Here is a 24,638-nt window from a genome sequence, read left to right as displayed (position 1 = left end):
GCGGCGGCGAAGTTGGTAGAGTGGCTGGGCCAGCAATCGGAGGGTTGCTGGTTAATGGGGTTCAATCCCCACCTTCTACCATCCTAGTCACGTCCGTTGTGTCCTTGGGCAAGACACTTCACCCTTGCTCCTGATGGCTGCTGGTTAGCGCCTTGCATGGCAGCTCCCGCCATCAGTGTGTGAATGTGTGTGTGAATGGGTGAATGTGGAAATACTGTCAAAGCGCTTTGAGTACCTTGAAGGTAGAAAAGCGCTATACAAGTATAACCCATTTATCATTATTTATTTAGTAGTAGGCTAAAGTTAAATTATTTAGTATGCACTAATTAAAGGGGCAGAGCTTTAAGAGACATTTTAGCTTTTATATTTTATAAGATATATTTTTTGTAAGAACCACAATTAATAAATATATTTCAGTGAATAACTTATTGTTCAAATCTGTATATAAATATGTACATAAAGTGTTGTAATTATATTGTAAAATGGATGGATGGATGGATGAATGGATGGACGTTTAAAACCAAACTGTTATTATTAATTAGTAAGTATACATTTTTTGAGCCTTCTTAGAGAAAATCATATCATTGTAGTAAATTATGCAAATTACTCGATAATGTCATGGTGACCACGCCCATAGCCACGCCCCCACCGCCACAGGTAACTTGGGAAACACTGCGTGCGACTTTTGGTTTGCTTCCTGTTTTTTGGTATGTGTTATGATTTGCAAAGATTAAATCATATCCTACCTTCACGCTGTCGTCCGGAGTTGTCCGTTTTGCATCCCGGGAGAACAACCGCGCAGCAAGCTGCAACCCTGCCGTGACACGTGAAAAATGGGAGCACAAACAAAAGTGTTCAGTCTTTCTGAAAGAACGCAGAATTCCGTGAAACGGCGAGTATTTCACCTTGAATTGAACCACGTCGGGGTGGTGGCGCTGCAGGCCTGTTGGCCAAGGAGAATCATAAAAACGTGACACAAGCAAGTGCAGATGAAACAAGGACTGATTTCATGGCTTTGGCGGCTGATAACATCTGCACAAATATGAGGAATTCCACAAAAAAATGTAATATACAGGAGCCTGAAGGTCCTCACATGTAGCTCGCCTGAAGGGAACATCTTAGAACAAGGAGAACTGCACTTTTTGATTGACATTTTGCTGATCATTCGCGATCCTTATGTAAGATAAGAAGACGTGTGGGGGGGCGTGGCCTGCGGACTTGCAGCAAAGCGGGGTGTGTCAGGATCGGCTTCGAGATTAGTGACAGGTGCGTAGATAACACAGCTGTGAGTGTTTGTCTGATCACCTGTCGCTCTGTTAAAGGCAGCAGTCGGGAAGGAGAGGAGGTTGTTGATGGTGGAGAACGAGCGAGAGAAACTTTAACATGGCTGAAAAGCACAACTTATTGCAAAATAAATCATTGTTCGCAAAGATGAACACGGCTGTCATGTCCGTCATTGATGGTCCAGAGAACCCGGAGAAGCAAGACCTCCACAATTTGGCGCCCAATCTGGCTGGACCACCGGAGGCGGGGGAAGTCGATCACCTGACGGCTCTCGCAGGCATGCTCGCAGAGGTGGCGGCGAGCAGCCGCCAAAAGTGCCAGGTCCTGGCGGACCAAATGGGCGGGGCACGGCCAACACCGACGGCCGTCACCATACACCGCATGAGGGAGGAAGAGGACCCCCATGCCTTTTTGGACATTTTTGCGGACACGGCGAGAGCATGTGCGTGGCCGGAGGAAAAGTACACTCTTGCCGCTCCTGATGGGGAGGCGCAGCGTGCGGCGCTCAGGCTGCCGGCGACCACCAGAATGCGCTTCGCGGACCTGAGGAAGGCGGTGCTGGACCGGACGGGAGGCACCGCTAAAGAGTACCGGCGCCGGTTCCGGTCCATGCGTCTCGGGGAGGAGGACCGGCCATTCACCTTTGGCCAGCGGCTCCAGGACGCGGCGACGCGCTGGTGCAGCCGCGAGAGGGAGATGGCCGGCTGCTGGACCACATCATCCAGGAGCAGTTCCTGGAGGCGAACCGGAAGAAGACGGCCGACTGGATCCGGTACCACCGGCCCCGGGACATGGCAGTGGCGATGACCCTCGCCGAGGACCACCTGGCCATCCACCGCGCGGCGCAACCAGCACACACAACGCGCGGACAAAGCGCGCAACCGAGACCCACGTTGGGCGCCAAATTGTGGAGGTCTTGCTTCTCCGGGTTCTCTGGACCACGAATGACGGACATGACAGCCGTGTTTATCTTTGCGAACAATGATTTATTTTTCATTAAGTTGTGCTTTTTAGCCATGTTAAAGTTTCTCTCGCTCGCTCTCTTGTATTAAGCCTCAGGGAGTTGAACGCCCCTGCCTTACATAGTTCCGGGTCACCCTTGGGCAAGGTGTAGTACCCGAATGCCCCCCCCCATCAGGGTTACGATACCCCCCATGAACTACACTAAAAGAGGATGCGTTACCCGGCCCGGAGGAAGCCCGGGGCCCTCCTCCGGAGCTAGGCCCGGAGGTAGGGCTCGTCAGCGAGCGCCTGGTGGCCGGGCTTGCCACGGAGCCCGGCCGGGCACAGCCCGAAGAAGCTACGTGGACACACCATCTTCTCTGCCACGTGGGCCCACCACCCGCGGTCGGAACCAGTGGGGTCGGGTGCGCTGCCAAGTGGATGGCAGTGAAAGTGGAGGCTCCAGACGGACCAATTCGGGGCAGCAGAGGCTGACTTTCGGGACGTGGAACGTCTCTACGCTGGTGGGGAAGGAGCCTGAGCTGGTGCGAGAGGTGGAGCGCTACCGGTTGGATCTGGTGGGGCTTACCTCTACGCATAGCAAGGGCTCTGAAACCACACTCCTGGACAAGGGATGGACCTTGTTCACTTCTGGAGTTGCTCAGGGCGTGAGGGCACAGGCGGGTGTGGGGATACTCTCGAGTCCCCGGCTGAGTGCCTGTACGTTGGAGTTCACCCCAGTGGACAAGTTGGAGGGGGGAAAACTCTGACTGTTGTTTGTGCATACGCACCAAACAGGAGTTCAGAGTATTCAGCCTTCTTGGATACCTTGCATGGGGTCCTGTATGGGGCGCCGGCAGGGGATTCCATAGTCTAGCTGGGGGACTTCAACACGCACGTGGGCAATGACAGTGATACTTGGACTGGCGTGATTGGGAGGAACGGTCTCCCTGATCTGAACCTGAGTGGTGGATTGTTATTGGACTTCTGTGCTAGTCACGGACTTGCGATAACAAACACCATGTTCAAGCATAAGGATGCTCATAGGTGTACCTGGTACCAGAGCACCCTAGGCCAAAGATCAATGATCGATTTTGTAATCGTATCAGCTGATCTGAGGCCGTATGTTTTGGACACTCGGGTGAAGAGAGGGGCTGAACTGTCAACTGATCACCATCTGGTGGTGAGTTGGGTTAGATGGCGGGGGAAACCTCTGGACAGACCTGGCAAACCCAAGCGTGTAGTGCGGGTGAACTGGGAACGTTTGGAGGAGTCCTCTGTCCGGAAGGACTTCAACTCCCACCTCCGGCGGGACTTCTCTGCCATCCCTGTGGAGGTTGGGGACATTGAACAGGAATGGGCAAAGTTCAAAGCCTCTATTGCTAAAGCTGCAGCTGCGAGCTGTGGCCAGAAAATCTTAGGTGCCTCAAGGGGCGGTAACCCTCGAACACCCTGGTGGACAGTGGTGGTCAGGGAAGCCGTCCGACTGAAGAAGGAGTCCTACCGGGGTATGTTATCCCAGGGGACTCCGGAGGCAGTTGCAAGGTACCGACGGGCCCGAAGGGCAGCGGCCGTGGCTGTGGACGAGGCTAAGCCGAGGGTGTGAGAGCAGTTCGGGGAATCCATGGAGAAGGACTATCGGGCGGCACCAAAGCTGTTCTGGAAGACCATACGGCACCTCAGGAGGGGGAAGCATGGAACCATCCAAGCTGTGTACGGCAAGGATGGGACTTTGCTGACTTCAAGTGAGGAAGTCGTAGGGCGTTGGAAAGAGCACTTTGAGGAACTCCTGAACCCAAATACATCAGACACACCCTCCCTGATAGGAGCAGGGCCTGGGGATGATGGGGGATTGACGTCGATCTCTCGGGGTGAAGTCACTGAGGTAGTTAGACAACTCCACAGTGGCAAAGCTCCGGGGGTTGACGAGATCCGTCCAGAAATGCTGAAGGCTCTGGGTGTTGATGGGCTGTCTTGGTTGATACGCCTTTTCAACATTGCGTGGAAGTCTGGGACAGTGCCGAGGGAGTGGCAGACTGGGGTGGTGGTTCCCCTTTTCAAAAAGGGGGACCAGAGGGTGTGTGCTAATTACAGGGGTATCACACTACTCAGCCTCCCTGGGAAAGTTTACGCCAAGGTACTGGAAAGGAGGGTCCGGCCGATAGTCGAACCTCAGATTCAAGAGGAGCAATGTGGATTCCGTCCTGGTCGTGGAACAACTGACCAACTCTTTACGCTTGCGGGAATCCTGGAGAGGGCCTGGGAGTATGCCTATCCAGTCTACATGTGTTTTGTGGATTTGGAGAAGGCGTATGACCGCGTCCCTCAGGAGATCTTGTGGGAGGTGCTGAGGGAGTACGGAGTGAGGGGAACCCTGCTGAGGGCCATCCAATCTCTGTACAACCAAAGCGAGAGTTGTGTCCGGGTGCTTGGATGTAAGTCGGATCCGTTTCCAGTGGGGGTTGGTCTCCGCCAGGGCTGCGCTCTGTCACCTATCCTGTTTGTGATTTTCATGGACAGGATTTCTAGGCGGAGTCGTGGCCATGGCGGAGAGGGTATACGTCTCGGGGGGCTAAAGGTGGCGTCACTGCTGTTTGCAGATGATGTGGTCCTGATGGCACCTTCGGTTCGTGACCTTCAGCTCTCACTAGATCGGTTCGCAGCCGAGTGTTCAGCGGCTGGAATGAGGATCAGCATCTCCAAATCTGAGGCCATGGTTCTCAGCAGGAAACCGATGGTTTGTACAGTCCGGGTAGGGGACAGGACTCTGTCCCAGGTGGAGGAGTTTAAGTATCTCGGGGTCTTGTTCACGAGTGAGGGAAAGATGGAGAAGGAAATCAGCCGGATAATCGGAGAAGCTGGGGCAGTATTGCAGTCTCTCTGCCGCACTGTTGTGACGAAACGGGAGCTGAGCCAGAAGGCAAAGCTCTCGGTCTACCGAGCTATCTACATTCCTACTCTCACCTATGGTCATGAAGTGTGGGTAATGACCGAAAGAATAAGATCGCGGATACAAGCGGCCGAAATGAGTTTCCTCAGAAGGGTGGCTGGCATCTCCCTTAGAGATAGGGTGAGAAGTGCAGTCACCCGAGAGAGACTCGGAGTAGAGCCGCTGCTCCTTCGCTTGGAAAGGAGCCAGCTTAGGTGGTTCGGGCATCTCGTGCGGATGCCTCACGAGCGTCTCCCTAGGGAGGTCCTCGTTGCACGTCCCACTGGGAGGAGGCCCCCTGGCAGGCCAAGGACCAGATGGGAGGATTACATCTCCTCTCTGGCCTGGGAACGCTTCGGGATTCCCCAGGAGGAAGTCGCAAATGTTGCTCTGGAGAGGGAAGTCTGGGGGTCTTTGCTGGAGCTGCTGTCCCCGCGACCCGATTCCGGATAAGCGGTTGAAGATGGATGGATGGATGGCTCTCCACCATCAACAACCTCCTCTCCTTCCCGACTGACTGCTGCCTTTAACAGAGCGACAGGTGATCGGACAAACACTCACAGGTGTGTCATCTACGCACCTGTCACTAATCTCGAAGCCGATCCTGACACACCCCGCTTCGCTGCAAGTCCGCAGGCCACGCACCCCCCCACAACATGTTTTTCTTTTTTTTATGCATTTTAACTTTTAAATAAATGTTAGCTAAAGTCAGCTAACAATGAAGCTAATTAGAGTACACTATTCCACCCTATAAATTCCCCTAAAAAACATCCCAGAAGCACCAACAATATTCCATTTACATGTCAGGACCTGAATATTAACAAGTATTAGCAATATTGTTATTATAAGCGCTAACGCAGACAAACTATTTATATTGGCGCCGTGACCACAGAGAGCTAACTAGCCTTATGCTGCTATATTGACACTACTGATACTGAGCTGCTGCATCGACTCTGAGTTGGTGAAAGTTCATTCTAGATTATAAATCGTACCTCACCTGGATAGTAGAAGTTTGTGGACACAAACCCATAAATTGGTCAACTTTGACATCCAACTTATGTCACAACGGGGTGTTCGCAGCTTACTGCGGGGTCGTTCTCCCAGGAATGCCGACGGACTACTCCGGACAAGGCGTGCAGGTAAAAACATGATTTATTCCTCAAGAAATCAAAGAAGTACAAAAACAGAAAGCGAGCCGACAGAACAACGTGCCTGATCGCACTCGAAGCTAACACTTAGCATAGACTATGGACAAGGAATATTCATAAAACTGTGGCATGAAACAAACAAGACTTACGTAGCAAGGCATGAAGCAAACAACTAGAGACAAGGCAAAACTCACGAAACAGGTGCATGTAGCAAACAATGACGCCAGGCAGACTAACCGGCAAAGGCAGGCTTAAATAATGCCTCTGATTTGTGCTCGGGTAGCAGGTGAGTGGGCGGACACTAATCAGAGACAAGTGAACATAATGAGAAACCATGGCAACCAAAACAAACTCAGAGGTGCACAAACAGGAACTAAAGGAGTCCAAAACTAACAGAAAACACAGAACATGATCCGGACCACGGATCATGACAACTTAGACTCGGAGATGGCTAGAAAGACAGGAAAAGACGCTCGTTTGCGGCACTTTTTTAAAAACTTTTTTTTAACCGTTCATGTTAAGGGGAAGATATAAACATCCCATCAGTTTTTATCCCAGTGAGAGCAGACATTGTACAATAAGTGATTGTTTTATTATGTTTATATCTTGTTTAGCACTTAGCAATACCGCTACATGATGCCTAGTGTTTAGCACACAGCTTCTAAAACTTGTAGGTCATCCTCCTTATATTCAGGTTCAAAAATAGAAGTTTCTGGCTCGTCATTTGTCCCAAAGTAGTTTTTGTTGTCTCTCATCAAGTCTGCCATGGTTAGTAGTCTTGTTGTTGTTGCCGTATGCTTGAAATAATGAAAATATGTAAATATTACATGTTTTAGTCCTATTGTCATTGCTTCGTTTATTATTATTCTCCCACTTCAATCGCACAAAAACTCTCAAATTGTTGCAAGCGTTTCCGGTCCGTCGAAAAATTGGGTTATTTTTGATGTTCCAAACACGAAATGTCAAAATTGACTCTGTAGCGCCCCCTTGAAAATGAGAAAAAATTAGCCCCTGCCATCAGTTTCACGTATGGTCATTTAATGGCCGCAGACATCTATCATGACAGAAGTCCACATAGAAGTCTTAAGAACCCATCATTGAAAACAAACAGGAAGTCGGCCATCTTGGTTATCGGCGGCCATTTTTCAGCCAAAAACAGGGTTCGTACTATAATGAACTCCTCCTAGGGACTCTGACCAAACGAGTCGCGATTAAAATGACAGATGGGCCCACGCCTCAGGATGTGGGCGTGGCATTGTGCCAAACCTTTATTTGATAAATGGGTTATACTTTTCTACCTTCAAGGTACTCAAAGCGCTTTGACACTATTTCCACATTCACACACACATTCACACACCGATAGCGGGAGCTGCCATGCAAGGCCCTAACTACGACCCATCAGGAGCAAGGGTGAACTGTCTTGCTCAAGGACACAACAGACGTGACTAGGTTGGTAGAAGGTGGGGATTGAACCAGGAACCCTCAGGTTGCTGGCACGGCCACTTTCCCAACCGCGCCACACCGTCCCCATTTGATGGTTCTCCACAAAACTTTCCACATTTATTAAGTGGCTCCAAAAAAACAGATCTTGATGAGAATTGGTTCAAATAATGAGTGGTTTGGCGGACAAAACTGCTCCTCGCCATCAACCATAGAACTGCCGTTACTTGGCTTTAAATGATCAGGGGCCGTACTTATCAAGCTTCTTAGAATTACTCCTAAGAAGTCTGCTAAGAGTTGACTTAAGAGTAAATAAATTATTCGCTGAAAGCTGCACTTAAAAGTTAGTTATCAAGCGTCTTACTCACACTTTCAGCGAAGTGTAGGACTGAATCTTAAGTGTCACACTCAGAGCTGAATTACGACACTACTATGTGCCGTAAACGGAATTTTAGGTGACGTCATTTCTGTGTCCATAGAAATGACCAATCACGGAAGGGAATCCCTTGTCTAAGAATAAAGAAATATCTTAGAAATATTTAAGTGGACAATGGGAGTGCATATTTTGACAATAAACTACAAAATAATACAAAACAAACAAACAATATTGGCAATGAATCAAAAATAAATGTTTCCTTTTATTGTTGCACCTTTCCTGCTTCCTGCTCCCAGACCTTAACAAAGAGGCAGGGGAGACACTTCTCCAGGATGTATGCTCGGGGCAACACCCTTCACTTTACCCGGCAGTGGGTCTCCACAGCGGACGACTTTAGAGTGAATGATGAGTCCGGCGATTAGTTGCAAATCTTGCTTTATTGATTGCTTGCACACAGCCAATCCAACACAAAACAAACTAGTCCCCGCTCGCACTCACAATACCGCTCCCTCTCTTCTCTCGCCCACACACTCACTGACGTCACTCACCTCACATGCTGTAACCTAGCGTATGTGTGTGCCACACACATACGCTACTCTCATAACATTTTCTTTCCAATTCATTAATTAGGCAACTAATTTGAAACTGGTGTGGGTGGCTCTATATATACTAGTCCACTGCAGCCACATGCAGAAATCAACAAGGAATCGAAAATTATTAAATCTGTGACAAAAATAATACCTGCTCTGTCTAAACGATACTGTTTGATCAGCTGCTCGTCATCAAACACAAAGATGAACGTTCGCGCACGTCTCTCGCCTCAGTGCCATCCCCTGCTGGCAACTCCTAACCACTTAAGACACCTCTGAAGGTCTCTTAAATATCGTGGAGAGTAGGAGTGATTCTTAGACTTAAGAACGTTGATAAAAAGCTTTTATTCTTAAGTTTGAGAGTAGGACTAAATTTCGCAAATTTTCAGGACTTAAGTGTAAAATGGCACTCTAAGAAGCTTGATAAGTACGGCCCCAGATCTCCTTCAAGACTCGTATGAGACTTTAAAGTCGGGAACCCACCATGACTAGAAATTGATATCGATACCAATATCACCATGGCGCCAATATCATCCCCTAATGGTAGAAAATCATAACAGTCACAACTAGGGTTGTACGGTATACCGGTACTAGTATAGTACTGCGATACTAATGAATCATATTCGGTACTATACCGCCTTTAAAAAGTACCGGTTCCCCAACCCCTCCCCCCCTTTTTTTTTTAACAGGCATGGCGGTGCGTCGTCGTCACGTCATGACATTAAATGAATAAATGATAAATGGGTTATACTTGTATAGCGCTTTTCTACCTTCAAGGTACTCAAAGCGCTTTGACAGTATTTCCACATTTACACATTCACACACTGATGGCGGGAGCTGCCATGCAAGGCGCTAACCAGCAGCCATCAGAGGCAAAGGGTGAAGTGTCTTGCCCAAGGACACAACGGACGTGACTAGGAAGTTAGAAGGTGGGAACTGAACCCCAGTAACCAGCAACACTCCGATTGCTGGTTTTACGAGCAGAGGAGCATGTTCGGCAGCGCACACACACAGAGTACTTACAGGCAGACACAGTCTGTAGACGGAAAAGGGAGAATGGACGCATTTTGGTGTAAAAAGTAAAGATAAAGGTGAAGTTATAACACTAAAACACCCTCAGGAAGAGCTGCTTTAAGACATGGCTAGCTAGTTAGCGGCTAACATCCATCCGCAGTCGGCAGTGTTTTAGCTACTTCTAAATCACTAATCCTCGCCTCCATGGCAACAAATAAAGTACGTTTCTTACAAGTAACGTTATCACTGGAGGACGAGGAATAGCTAAACATGCGTCACTACACACCGTAGGAGGATACAATAGCTCACCGGCGTCACAATGTAAACAAATGCCATGGGTGGATCTACACCTGACATCCGCTGTAATGATACCAAGTACAGGAGCGTATCCAATCAATACTACTATGATTACATCGATATATTTAGCATCACAATCTTTTTTCCTTTTTTAAAAATGTATATTATGTTTATAAATTAAGGAAATATGTCCCTGGACACATGAGGGTTTAAATTATGACCAATGTATGATCCTGTAACTACTTGGTATCGGATCGATACCTACATTTGTGGTATTATCAAAAACTAATGTAAAGTATTAAAGAAGAGAAGAATAAGTGATTATTACATTTGAACAGAAGTGTAGATAGTTGTTAAAAGAGAAAATAAGCAGATATTAACAGTAAATGAACAAGTATAATAATAATCAATTTTTACAGCTTGTCCTTAATAATGTGTACAAAATAATAGGTGTATAAATGACACAATATGTTACTGCATACGTCAGCAGACTAATTAGGAATCTTTGTATGTTTACTTACTACTAAAAGACAAGTTGTCTAGTATGTTCACTATTTTATTTAAGGACTAAATTACAATAATAAACGTATGTTTCATGTACCCTAAGATTTTTTGTTCAAATAAAGCCAATAAGGACATTTTTTGTGGTCCTCTTTAGAAAAGTATCGAAATACATTTTGGTACCGGTACCAAAATGTTGGTATCGGGACAACCCTATTCACAACTTCCTTCCAATGTCTCCAATCTTCCGGTATTTTTTGATGATAGGTCGAGAAGGACGTGACTTCTTGCGTCATGTGTGCCTGCAGACTCCCCTGAACCCCCGAGTTGCCTCTAAATGTTACTACGTTACATATATACTTACAGCGTGTATAGAAAACATTTAGGGAAGCAAGTTTTCAGAGCGCTATTTTGCGTGGAATAGAGCGACTCCTATTACCTCCATTGTTAACTGACTTTTGCCAGAGTTTATTTACGACACAGTTGTCAAACTCAAGGCCAGATTTGGCCCGCCGCATCATTTAGTGCGGCCCGCGAAAGCCCTGAAATAATACGAGTCAATAAAGCATTTTATCATTTACTAAATGTAAACTTGTATTTGTGACAGCCAGAAATACATGCATTGCATGCTATTGAGTATATATTAAACTGTACTTTCTAATAATGCAACAAATGAAATACTATCATTCATTTTAAATATTTTCAAATTAAAACTAAATAAATATCTGCTTGAGTTATTCCTCAAATTGTACACTGTAGAAATTACAATAGATTTTACAGTAAAAAAAAAACTGGCAGCTCAGTTGCCAGGATTTTACAGTAAAAAACTACAGTACCGTTTTTCCATTTACAGTAATATGCTGTAAAAAAAAAAAACATTTTACGGTGAAGTTGTGGCGACTCAGCTGCCAGTTTTTTTTTACAGTGTATGTAATACAAATATAATAATCAAATGCACAGCAATTAATTTTATATCATGAGGTGAATTCTTATACATTTATATTCATAAATGATATTCGGTAACAACCGGCCCACTTAGGGCAGCCATAACTGCGATGTGGCCCTCAGTGTAACCGTGTTCCACACCCCTAAAATTACCAGTTAGAATGTATATAAAAAATAAAAAACATATGTGTTCGTGTCTTACGTAGGGATTGTGAATGATTCCAGAAAAAGTGCAGTTCCCCTTTAAGTCTTGGAGGGTGTGGAAGAGCAGGCCAGGAAAGGAGATTAGCAGGTTGGCCAAATTTCTTTGGGCTTAACTGCCACTAATCGCAATCAGGAAGCAAGCTCACTTTAGGTTATAGGTTGCCATGGTAACCTGCGACTTCACACCAGGTCCAACTGACAGAAGAGGATCAAAAACCATCTGTTCACTCTCAGAATTTGGAGGTATTTTCCACTCTTAAGTACAAAACCCAAAACCAGTGCAGTTGTCACGTTGTGTAAATGGTAAATAAAAACAGAATACAATGATTTGCAAATCCTTTTCAACTTATATTCAATTGAATAGACTGCAAAGACAAGATACTTAACGTTCGAACTGGTAAATGTTGTTATTTTTTGCAAATATTAGCTCATTTGGAGTTTGATGCCTGCAACATGTTTCAAAAAAGCTGGCAAAAAAAAAAGACTGAGAAAGTTGAGGAATGCTCATCAAATACTTATTTGGAACATCCCACAGGTGAACAGGCTAATTGGGAACAGGTGGGTGCCATGATTGGGTATAAAAGCAGCTTCAATGAAATGCTCAGTCATTCACAAACAAGGATGGGGCGAGGGTCACCACCTTGTCAACAAATGCGTGAGCAAATTCTCCAACAGTTTAAAAACAACATTTCTCAACCAGCTATTGCAAGGAATTTAGGGATTTCACCATCTACGCTCCGTAATATCGTCAAAAGGTTCAGAGAATCTGGAGAAATCACTGCATGTAAGCGATATTATGAACCTTCGATCCCTAAGGCGGTCAAAAAGCGATATCAGTGTGTAAAGGATATCACCACATGGGCTCAGGAACACTTCAGAAAACCACTGTCAGTAACTACAGTCGGTCGCTACATCTGTAAGGGCAAGTTGAAACTCTACTATGCAAAGCCAAAGCCATTTATCAACAACACCCAGAAACGCCGCCGGCTTCGCTGGGCCCCAGCTCATCTAAGATGGACTGATGCAAAGTGGAAAAGTGTTCTGTGGTCTGACGAGTCCACATTTCAAATTGTTTTTGGAAACTGTGGACGTCGTGCCAAAAAGGAAAAGAACCATCCGGATTGTTCTAGGCGCAAAGTTGAAAAGGCAGCATGTGTGATGGTATGGGGGTGTATTAGTGCCCAAGACATGGGTAACTTACACATCTGTGAAGGCACCATTAATGCTGAAAGGTACACACAGGTTTTGGAGCGACATATGTTGCCATACAAGCAACGTTATCATGGACGCCCCTGCTTATTTTAGCAAGACAATGCCAAGCCACGTGTTACAACAGCCTGGCTTCGTAGTAAAAGAGTGCGGGTACTAGACTGGCCTGCCTTTAGTCCAGACCTGTCTCCCCTTGAAAATGTGTGGTACATTATGAAGCCTAAAATAGCAGAAGGGAGACTGTTGAACAACTTAAGCTGTACATCAAGCAAGAATGGGAAATAATTCCACTTCAAAAATGTGTCTCTTCAGTTCTCAAACATTTACTGAGTGTTGTTAAAAGGAAAGGCCATGTAACACAGTGGTAAAAATGCCTCTGTGCCAACTTTCTTGCAAGGTTTTGCTGCCATTAAATTAATTCTAAGTTAATGATTATTTGCACAAAAAAAAAGGTTGTTTCTCAGTTCCAACATTAAATATCTTGTCTTTGCAGTCTATTCAATTGAATATAAGTTGAAAGGGATTTGCTTTTTATTTACCATTTACACAGCATGCCAACTTTACTGGTTTTGGGGTTTGTATATGTTGTACTTATTCCGGATAAAGCATGAAGGACATCACAATGTTTTTCAGCCAGGCAAAGGTGATGCAGGTAATCAAAGACGACACGCGGAACAGCGTCGCACTCATGTTACGTAACAGCAAGGTCACTGCTGCCGTCACAGTGACACAGCAAACAATAACCGTGGAGGGAATATTTGCAGACAAAAGCAGCACTCGTGTCAAATAAAGTCAACCTACTGTCAAGGACTGTCATTGTTTCTGTTAGCTAGTTACCATGGTGATCAATGTAATTATACCACATTACATGAGCATATACAACGACATATCACGGAGGGAAACGCCTGTATTAATAGGAACATCTATACCAGGGGTGTCAAACTGGTTTTCATTGAGGGCCACATTGCAGTTATGTTTGCCCTCAGAGGGCTACTTGTAAATATATGATTTTTTTTTTTTAAGTATAAGGATTCCGCTCATGATATTGCATTATTGCCTAAGCATTTGATTATTCGCATTTAAAAAAAAAAAAACACAACATAGATTTTAGTGTAAAAAAAACTCGCTCAGTTGCTAAAATTTTATAGTAGAAGTTGCAGTGTTTTTTTTACGGCACATTACTGTAAACGGAATGGAAAAACAGTACCACTTTTTTTACGGTAAAATCTAGAGTTGTTGATTTTATAGTGTATTACTGTAAACACAGAAAGTATCAAAGTTGTCTTTTTTTGTAAAAAAAAAAAAAAAAAAGGCAGCTCAGTTGCTAGAATTTTACCGTAAAGTCTATTGTAATTTTTACAGTGCACAATTTGATAACTTGCTTTGAAATCATAAGTCACGCTGATATTCAAGTACTCAAGTAAAATATGATAACATTTTGTTGCATTTTAGATATTAATACATACGTATCTTAAACGTATATCTTGAACGTATCTTATACGAATATAAAGACAATATAACATACATCCATAAACGTGGATGCATATGCAAACGTGCAATATAATTATCTGTACAGTAATCTATTTATTTATATCTGCACCTTATTGCTCTTTTATCCTGCACTACAACGAGCTAATGCAACGAAATTTCATTCTTATCTGTACTGTAAAGTTCAAATTTGAATGACAATAAAAGGAAGTCTAAATGCCTACTGAAATTTTTTCTTTAAATTTAAACGGGGATAGCAGATCCATTCTATGTGTCATACTTGATCATTTCGCAATATTGCCATATTTTTGCTGAAAGGATTTAGTATAGAACAACGACGATAAAGTTTGCAACTTTTGGTCGCTGATAAAAAAAGCCTTGCCTGTACCGGAAGTAGCGTGATGTCACAGGAGGTAGGATTCCTCACAATTCCCTGTTGTTTACAATGGAGCGAGAGAGATTCGGACCGAGAAAGCGACGATTACCCCATTAATTTGAGCGAGGATGAAATATTTGTGGATGAGGGACGTTAGAGTGAAGAACTAGAGAGGCAGTGCAGGGTCTATCTTTTTTCGCTCTGACCGTAACTTAGGTACAAGGTCTCATTGGATTCCACACACTCTCCTTTTTCTATTGTGGATCACGGATTTGTATTTTAAACCACCTCGGATACTATATCCTCTTGAAAATGAGAGTCGAGAACGCGAAATGGACATTCACAGTGACTTTTATCTCCACGACAATACATCGGCGAAGCTCTTTAGCTACTGAGCTAACGTGATAGCATCTGGTTCAAATGCAGATAGAAACAAAATAAATAAACCCCTGACTGGAAGGATAGACAGAAGATCAACAATACTATTAAACCATGGACATGTAACTACACGGTTAATAATTCTCAGCCTGGCAAAGCTTAACAATGCTGTTGCTAACGATGCTGAAGCTAACTTAGCAACTTAGCAACCGGACCTCACAGAGCTATGATAAAAAACATTAGCGCTCCACCTACGCCAGCCAGCCCTCATCTGCTCATCAACACCCGTGCTCACCTGCGTTCCAGCGATCGACGGCGCGACGAAGGACTTCACCCGATCATCCGTGCGGTTGGCGGCTAGCATCAGCTAGGCGTCTGCTATCCAAGTAAGTACTCCTTGTTGTGTTACTACAGCCAGCTGCTAATACACCGATCCCACCTACAACTTTATTCTTTGCAATCTCCATTGTTCATTAAACAAATTGCAAAAGATTCACCAACACAGATGTCCAGAATACTGTGGAATTGTTCGATGAAAACAGAGCAGTTTGTATGGTGACACATTGGGTACGAATACTTCCGTTGCCGTCATGACGTCACGCGCATACACGTCATCATACATAGACGTTTCCAACCGGAAGTTTAGCGGGAAATTTAAAATTGCACTTTATAAGTTAACCCGGCTGTATTGGCATGTGTTGCAATGTTAAGATTTCATCATTGATATATAAACTATCAGACTGCGTGGTCGGTAGTAGTGGGCTTTAGTAGGCCTCTAAGTCTAAGTCTAATAAAGATAAGCATGCAGTTCATGTATTTTTTGGACGTCAAAATGAAAAGAACAAATATTTAGTAAGAAAATATTCTTTATTAACGTGTATTATTACCATTTCGTGGGCCATATAAAATGATGTGGCGTGCCAGATCTGGCCCCCGGGCCTTGAGTTTGACACCAGTGATCTATACAGTGTTGATGTTTAACACACATTAAGTCAGGAGGGACCACAGCATTTGATCCCTTTTGTTAATAAACAACCATGTAATGAAGTACAGATGAAAAATATTTATTTAGAATAAAAGAGGTGAATTATTAATGCAAAATTGTTGTTGTGCTAATTAGTTGTGTCCCTAAGACACAGGAGAGAGGTGGACGCCGTGCAGGTAAGATGAGTATTTTAGAGTAACAAAGGATGTGCAGCAAAAACCCACAGCAACACACGGAACCAAAGCATACTAGAGATGTCAACACCACCCATTATCTTGCCGACCTGATAACAAGTCAAATTCAGGCTGGTATCAGAGATACCGATCTGATTCTTTGTGCAAATATACCAAACATTGTTAAAATTTTAAAAGTTGTGTATTTTCAAATAGTAACATATTTATCTAAAAAAAACAACAGTAAAAGTTGTTTTTTTGTCTCTGTAAAAATGTAAGACAAAAAAAAGTAAAAAATTGGAGTGTAATGAGAAAAAAACACAATTTTTTAAATAATTACTAATAATATCTTAGTCACTTATAACAAAGTTCTGTCTTTAAATATGTATAGCATAGGTTTTTAGCATTGTCTTAATAAAAAAATATATCAAAATACCCCTCCATACTTGACTTTTCAGTATCCTGATACAAAAAATTAGAAGCTCTCAAAATAAATGTTAAAAATATTTAAGACATAAACACTTTAGTTAGTTCATTAAAAAATTTAATAACACAAAATTACAACAACCATAATAAACACTGTTAAATGTGCATTAATATTCTCATACAGGCAGAAGTTTTGACACACTAGGACAGGTCTTATCAACTGGCGGCCCGCGGGCCATGTACGGCCCGCCAAAGCTTTTAATTTGGCCCGCTGAACATCACCCAAATAGGCTTAATGAAACCTTTCAAACAGGGTTGCTCATGTATGCAGTACCCCCATCACTCTGCAGGGGGGCAACAGCGAGGCATAGGTGTCACAATGAAGCAGCAGTGGGGTGAGGAGAAGAAGATAGCACTATCAACCCTATAAATAAATCGCGAAAATGGGACTTTTAACAGCGACTGGACAACAAAGTATGAATGTATTGAAATTGCTGACTTTTGTATTTGTGGTCGTTTTGTTTTTGGTTTGTTGTTTTTTAACTCTGGCAATCAAAACTAGTTAAATACAATTTGACCAGCAGAGAGCATAAAGCTACACCGTAGGTTTAATCGTGTTAAACCACATGTGTGCAATGTTTGCTGTGTGTATTATTACAAAATCTTCTATTATATTTATGTAACATACACAATGGACATTATTCATGTAAAATACACAATGGACGTTATACTCTTGTAAAGTTAATATTTTCAGTCTTACAAACCTAAATAAAGGAAGAAGCATAAAGAAATACAACGGAGGAAGAAAAATCCAAAAGAAGAAACATCAAACATCAACAAAACTTAGCTTCTCTTTCTTCATGCTGTTAACTATCTGTCTAGCTGCACATGCTGGAAACGAGTAGCGAGGACAGAATAATGAATTTATTGACAGTGCAGTGTGAAAGCTAATGTGTTTACTTTGTAAATAATTTAACAGTCTCAAAGGAATATAACCTTTCTAAAGAAACATCCACATTTTGATGTCCGGCCCCTGAGACTTTGGGCTCTTGAAACTGCGGCCCTTTTTATGATCTAGTCAAATCGCCCTGCACTACATTATGCAGTCAATCATTTTTTTTTTTTTTCTTAGATGGGAATAAAACAGTAAAAATGTAAAAAAAAAATTAAAACACATTTTTTTAAAAAGCACAAAAATGGGTCTGTAATGAGAAAAAGCTGAAATGTTCTAACTAATAATTACTAATAATATACTTAGACACCTATATTACAAAGCTGAAGCAATATCTGTTTTTAGCATTTTTTAAAAATATGAATATGTTGATATGGCCCCCGCATAATTTGACTTTTCAGTATGCAGCCCTTGTTGGAAAAAGTTTGGACACCCCTGAACTAAAGTATCAAAAGTATCGCTTTTAAATTTGAGGATGGATATTAGAGAATAGAGATCAGGTATCGATTTCTCAGCATCGTACCGCACATCACTAACGTATGCAACTAACAATCCTCCAGACCATGACTGGAGGGCGAGGCAGGTGTTTGTAGAAGCCTGATATACCTGTATACATATATACACATATATATACACACATAAACATATACATATATACATTAGGGCTGCGAATCTTTGGGTGTCCCACGATTCGATTCAATATCGATTCTGGGGGCACCATTCGATTATAAATTGGTTTTTTCTCTCGATTCAACGCGATTCTCGATTCAAAAACTATATTTTCCCGATTCAAAAGGATTCTCTATTCATTCAATACATAGGATTTCAGCAGGATCTATCCCAGTCTGCTGACATGCAAGCAGAGTAGTAGATTTTTGAAAAAAGCTTTTATAATAGTAAAGGACAATGTTTTATCAACTGATTGCAATAATGTAAATTTGTTTCAACTATTGAATGAACCAAAAATATGACTTATTTCACCTTTGTGAAAATATTGGACACAGTGTGTTGTCAAGCTTATGAGATGCGATGCAAGTGTAAGCCACTGTGACACTATTGTTCATTTTTATTTTTTTATAAATGTCTAATGATAATGTCAATGAGGGATCTTTAATCACTGCTATGTTGAAATTGTAACTAATATTGATACTGTTGTTGATAATATTCATTTTTGTTTCACTACTTTTGGTTTGTTCTGTGTCGTGTTTGTGTCTCCTCTCAATTGATCTGTTTATTGCAGTTCTGAGTGTTGCTGGGTCGGGTTTGGTTTTGGAATTGGATTGCATTGTTATGGTTTTGCTGTGTATTGTTTTGTTGGATTGATTAATTTAAAAAATAAAAATAAAAATAATAAAATAAATAATTAATATATATATACATATGAATATACACATATACATATATACACATACATACATATACTGTATAAATATATACATATACATACATACCTGTACATACAAAATATGTATACATTTAGCTCAAAGTAAAGCCGCTGCTCCTCCACATGGACAGGAGCCAGATGAGGTGGTTCGGGCATCTGGTCAGGATGCCACCCGAACGCCTCCCTAGGGAGGTGTTTCGGGCACGTCCGACCGGTACGAGGCCACGGGGAAGACCCAGGACACGTTGGGAACACTATCTCTCCCGGCTGGCCTGTGAACGCCTCGGGATCCCCTGGGAGGAGCTGGACGAAGTGGCTGGAGAGAGGGAAGTCGGGGCTTCCCTGCTTAGGCTGCTGCCCCCGCGAACCGACCTCGGATAAGCGGAGGAAGATGGATGGATATACATATACACATATATGTATATACAGTACATATATATACAGTGTATATATATATATATATATACAGTATATATATATATATATACTATATATATATGTACTGTATATATATATATGTATAGTGTATATACACACAGTATATATATACGTATATATATAGCGTATATACACATACACACACATATATATATATATATATATATATATATATATACTATATATATGTACTATATACACACACACACACATATATATATATATATATATACAGTACATACATATTTATCTTGCATAGTTGCCACTGCTGTGGGACTGTCATACATCTGCATCCCATCGTGTATTGAAAGCGTCATAGTTTTGGTATCAGCATGGGAAGAACATTGCATAACACAGCGTGATTGTTGGTGCCCGCTGGAAGCGCCGTGTCTCCGGTGCGCAACATGCACAGGTTAGCGTGCACACTAGAAGTCAATCAGTCAAATGTGCCGCCAGGCTTGTCCACCAAATGCCCGCACTTGCAGCTCGGTGCGTACACAACAAACTGTGATGCGTCTGCACTCATGTACGCGTGGGAAGCTCCTACTGTATGTAACTCAACGTGCACTACTGTACTTGCTGCAACTCTGCACCATTGCAATCATAGCCTTGTGAGCCAATCAGTTGATGTGAAGAGGCGGATGCATCAGAAGTGACTGAATCAATGAGCTATCATCCAAATATCATCCAGTCACCGACTCTCTCCTACACTCACATTTCCTAACTTCTTACAGTTTGCATCGACCTGTGTGCAGTTTATTATTGCAAATGTTACAATAAAACTGCTAGAGATGGCATTTGTGGCTCTTTGAGGGGAGATAGATCTTTTGGAGCCGTTCCTATCAAAATATTATAGTTTTTATTCTTAAAAAAAATTTGTTTGCAAAAAAACAAACAGTAGTAGCTGTTATAAGATAAGATGTGGATCAGAATCATTTACACAAATATTACTGTATTGGTAAGAATTATTGTGAAATATTGGCAATAAATGCATTTATTTATAGTTTATTGGTCCCATATCCCCCTGCTTTGACAGGGATATCACTTTTATGAATTAACCCTCACCCAAATAACTTTGTAGCATTTAGATACAAATACACAAACAAGTAAGAAAAAAAATGATTTAAAAGTATAAATAAAACTAGAATGTGTGTGAATGCCCTATGTGCGCAATGTTTGAATGTCCAGGGTGAATGGAGTGGAATAGGTTGAGAAATGTGGGATTTGGAGAGGTTTGTATATTGCCCATTCATTTTCAATTGGGGGAAATTCCTGGTAATTCCAGGTAATCAGGGAATTTTCAGAACCGGGAAACATGCTGGCTTGAATGTCCAGGGTGAGTGGAGTGTGTGGATGTTGGAACGGTTTGAATCGGTTGAGAAATGTGGGATCTGGAGAGGTTTGTATATTGCCCGTTCATTGTCCATGGGGAAAACATTTGCGGAAATTCCGGGAAAACCATGAATTTTGGGAAAGGAACAACATGTTTTGCGTTCGACATATGTTAAGAGTAGTGTGGGTGGGTGGTTGAAAGGTTGGAATCAGGTTTAAAAATGGCACAACATTTTTGAGAATTTTGGGCATTGTAGAACTATGATTACGTTCATTCATTTGAAAGGGAATTTCCTGGAAATTTGGGGAAAAACGGGAATTTTCGAAAATATAGGTAATACAACAATTATTCTAGTTGATATGAATGGTTTGGTGTTGGAATTTTTGGAATCGGTTGAAAAATGTTGACGTAGTAACAGTTTGAATTTTTAAATGGGTATTTGGGAATTCCTGGAACTTTGGAAAAAACTGGATTTTGTACAAAAAGAAAAATGGTGGTTTTGTTTCCCCAATTAAGAGGAATGTTTTGAAGGTGGAATGGTCAAAAACGGTTGAAAAATGTGTGGACTGTGAAAATTTTCCAGGAAGAGGTGAAAATAGGGCTTTGGAAAACTGGGAATTCCTGGAATTTTTTTGAACTTGGAATATGGTAGTTTGAATGTCCAGGGTGAGTGGAGTGTGTGGATGCTGGAACGGTTTGAATCGGTTGAGAAATGTGGGATATGCAGTAGATTGTGTAATGCTCATTATTTGTCAATGTGGAGAAAATTACCGAAAATTCTGGGAAAAGCGTGAATTTTGGGAAAGGGACAACATGTTTTGCGTTCGACATGTGAAGAGTAGTGCGGGGTGGATGGTTGAAAGGTCGGAATCAGGTTTAAAAATGGCACAACATTTTGCGAATTTGGGGCATTGTAGAACTATGATTACGCCCATTCATTTGAAAGGGAATTTCCTGTAAATTTGGGGAAAAACTGGAATTTTCGAAAATATAGATATTACAACAATTGTCCTAGTTGATATGAATGGTTTGGTGTTGGAATTTTTGGAATCGGTTGAAAAATGTTGACGTAGTAACAGTTTGAATTTTTAAATGGGTATTTCGGAATTCCTGCAACTTCGGAAAAACCAGGATTTTGTACAAAAAGAAAAATGGTAGTTTTGTTTTCCCAATTAAGAGGAATGTTTTGAAGGTGGAATGGTAAAAAACGGTTGAAAAATGTGGACAGTGAAAACTTTCCAGGAAGAGGTGAAAATAGGGCTTTGGAAAACTGGGAATTCCTGGAATTTTTTTGAACTTGGAAAATGGTAGGAATCAGGTTTAAAAATGGCACAACATATTGCGAATTTGGGGCATTGTAGAACTATGATTATGTCCATTTATTTGAATGGGAATTTCCTGGAAATTTAGGAAATGGGGGAAAAACGGGAATTTAAAAAAAAATAGGTAATACAAGAATTGTCCTAGATCATATTTTGAAAATAGTGAAATAGGTGAAAATAGGGCTTTGGAAAACCGAGAATTATGGTAATTCCTGGAATTGTTTTGAACTTGGAAAATGGTATTTTGATTGTCCAAGGTGAGTGGAGTGTGTCGACGGTGGAACGGTTCGAATCGGTTGAGAAATCTGGAAATTGTTCAAGTTCGAAAAATGGCCCATTCAATTTCAATGGACAAAATGACCCGGGAAACTGGGAATTCTGGGTAATCTGAGATATTTTTTGTTTTTGTTTTTTGGGAGCTCACAATTCCCGATTGAGCCAAATGTTTTGTTGCTTGAACGGTTCAGATTGGACGAAAACTGTGGGCTGTGGAGGCCCCCCTGCCTTTATCCCATTTCCGCACTGTGCCGAAAACCCTGGTCATCCGCATGAGAGGCCAGTGTGCTGTCTACCGAGCTAAAAGCCAGGGTTGGCCAGCACACTGTTGAAGTTGTCAGGGAGTGATTCTCAAACTGTGGTATGTGTACCCCTGGAAGAACAAGGGCTCCATTTAGTAACAAAAACAATCAATTGATTAAAGTACTGTGTTTTATTTTCTTATATTCAAATTGGGTTGTACGGTATAAACGATTGCCGTAATAATGAATTAAAAATAGTACTATACGGATTTTGTAAAATACCAGTACTTTTTTTTTTTCCATTGACATGACAATGTCAATGAACATTGACATGTTAGTCAACACACGCACACACAGCACTTGCTAGCAGAAACAGTGTGGAGACAGAAGAGGGAGAATGGACGTATTTTGGCTTTAAAACTAATGATAAAGGTGAAGCTATAAACGCTGAAGCACTGCTCTGCAAGTGGTGCTTTAAAACTTAGCTAGCGGTTAAGTTTAGTGTTTAAGCTACTTCTAAATCACTAATCCTGGCCTCCCTGGCGACAAATAAAGTAAGTTTCTTACAAGTATCATTATCACTGCAGGATGAGGAACAGCCAAACATGCTTCACTACACACCGTAGGAGGATACAATAGCTCACCGCTAACATCAAGCTCGCGCTCACCAATGTAAACAAACGGGTGGGTCCACACAAGTATCGATTGTAACGATATCAAGTACAAGATCTAGTCGATACTAAAATGATTACATTGATATTTTTTATCATCACAAAATCTTTTTTTTTTTTATTATGGCAGAAGGCAGAACTTTAAATATGTATGATCCTGTAACTACTTGGTATCGGATCCATACCCAAATTAGTAGTATCATCCAAAAGTTTTGTGAAGTATCAAAGAAGAGAAGAATAAGTGATTATTACATTTGAACAGAAGTATAGATAGAACATGTCAAAACAGGAAGTAAGCAGATATTAACAAGTAAATGAACAAGAGATTCATAATGTAGACAAAATAATAGGCAGATAAATAACACAGTATGTTACTGCATACGTCAGCAGACTACTGTATTTTTCGGACTATAAGTGGCAGTTTTTTTCATAGTTTGGCGGGGGGTGCGACTTATACTCAGGAGCGACTTATGTGTGAAATTATTAACACATTATCGTAAAATATCAAATAATATTATTTATCTCATTCACGTAAGAGACTAGACGTATAAGATTTCATGGGATTTAGCGATTAGGAGTGACAGATTGTTTGGTAAACGTATAGCATGTTCTATATGTTATAGTTATTTGAATGACTCTTACCATAATATGTTACGTTAACATACCAGGCACCTTCTCAGTTGGTTATTTATGCCTCATATTACGTACACTTATTCAGCCTGTTGTTCACTATTCTTTATTTATTTTAAATTGCCTTTCAAATATCTATTCTTGGTGTTGGGTTTTATCAAATAAATTTCCCCCAAAAATGCGACTTATACTCCAGTGCGACTTATATATGTTTTTTTCCTTCTTTATTATGCATTTTCAGCCGGTGCGACTTATACTCTGAAAAATACGGTAATTAGGAGTCTTTGTTTGTTTACTTACTACTAAAAGACAAGTTGTCTAGTATGTTCACTATTTTATTTAAGGACTAAATTCTTATTTAAATCCAATAATAAACATATGTTTCATGTATCATAATATTATCTGTTAAATTAAAGCCAATAATGACATTTTTTGTGGTCCCCTTTATTTTGAAAAGTTTAGAAACACATTCTGGTACCAATAATTCAAACACAGTGTTACTGTTCAAACTGTGTATAATGGTACAGTGGCCAAAAATTGTACATACACTTGTTAAATAAAACTTGTTTTCTAATGAATACTTAGGCCAACTAGGCTACTGTATTTTAACCTTGGTCATTGCAGTACTTCTAAAAAGTAGTACTATCCTGGAAAGTACATGTTTATTGTTGGATTCGGCAGCTAT

The 24,638-nt window shown here is 41.8% G+C and overlaps 1 protein-coding gene across 1 annotated transcript in view; it reads right to left on the bottom strand.

Moving 5' to 3' along the window:
• Positions 1–24,638, bottom strand: part of LOC133662365 (uncharacterized) — a 149,611-nt gene that overhangs the window by 48,645 nt on the left and 76,328 nt on the right. Inside the window, exons 6-7 of the mRNA XM_062066295.1 lie at positions 906–943; positions 747–814 (exon numbers count right to left, since the gene is read on the bottom strand). Coding sequence (XP_061922279.1) covers positions 747–814; positions 906–943 — 106 coding nt within the window. The remainder of the gene's footprint in view (positions 1–746; positions 815–905; positions 944–24,638) is intronic.

The sequence above is a fragment of the Entelurus aequoreus genome, linkage group LG12 (assembly GCF_033978785.1).
Source record: "Entelurus aequoreus isolate RoL-2023_Sb linkage group LG12, RoL_Eaeq_v1.1, whole genome shotgun sequence".
In the NCBI taxonomy this organism is placed as follows: domain Eukaryota; kingdom Metazoa; phylum Chordata; class Actinopteri; order Syngnathiformes; family Syngnathidae; genus Entelurus; species Entelurus aequoreus.
The sequence above is the reverse complement of the archived record's forward strand: the minus strand, read 5'-3'. Positions and strand labels throughout refer to the sequence as shown.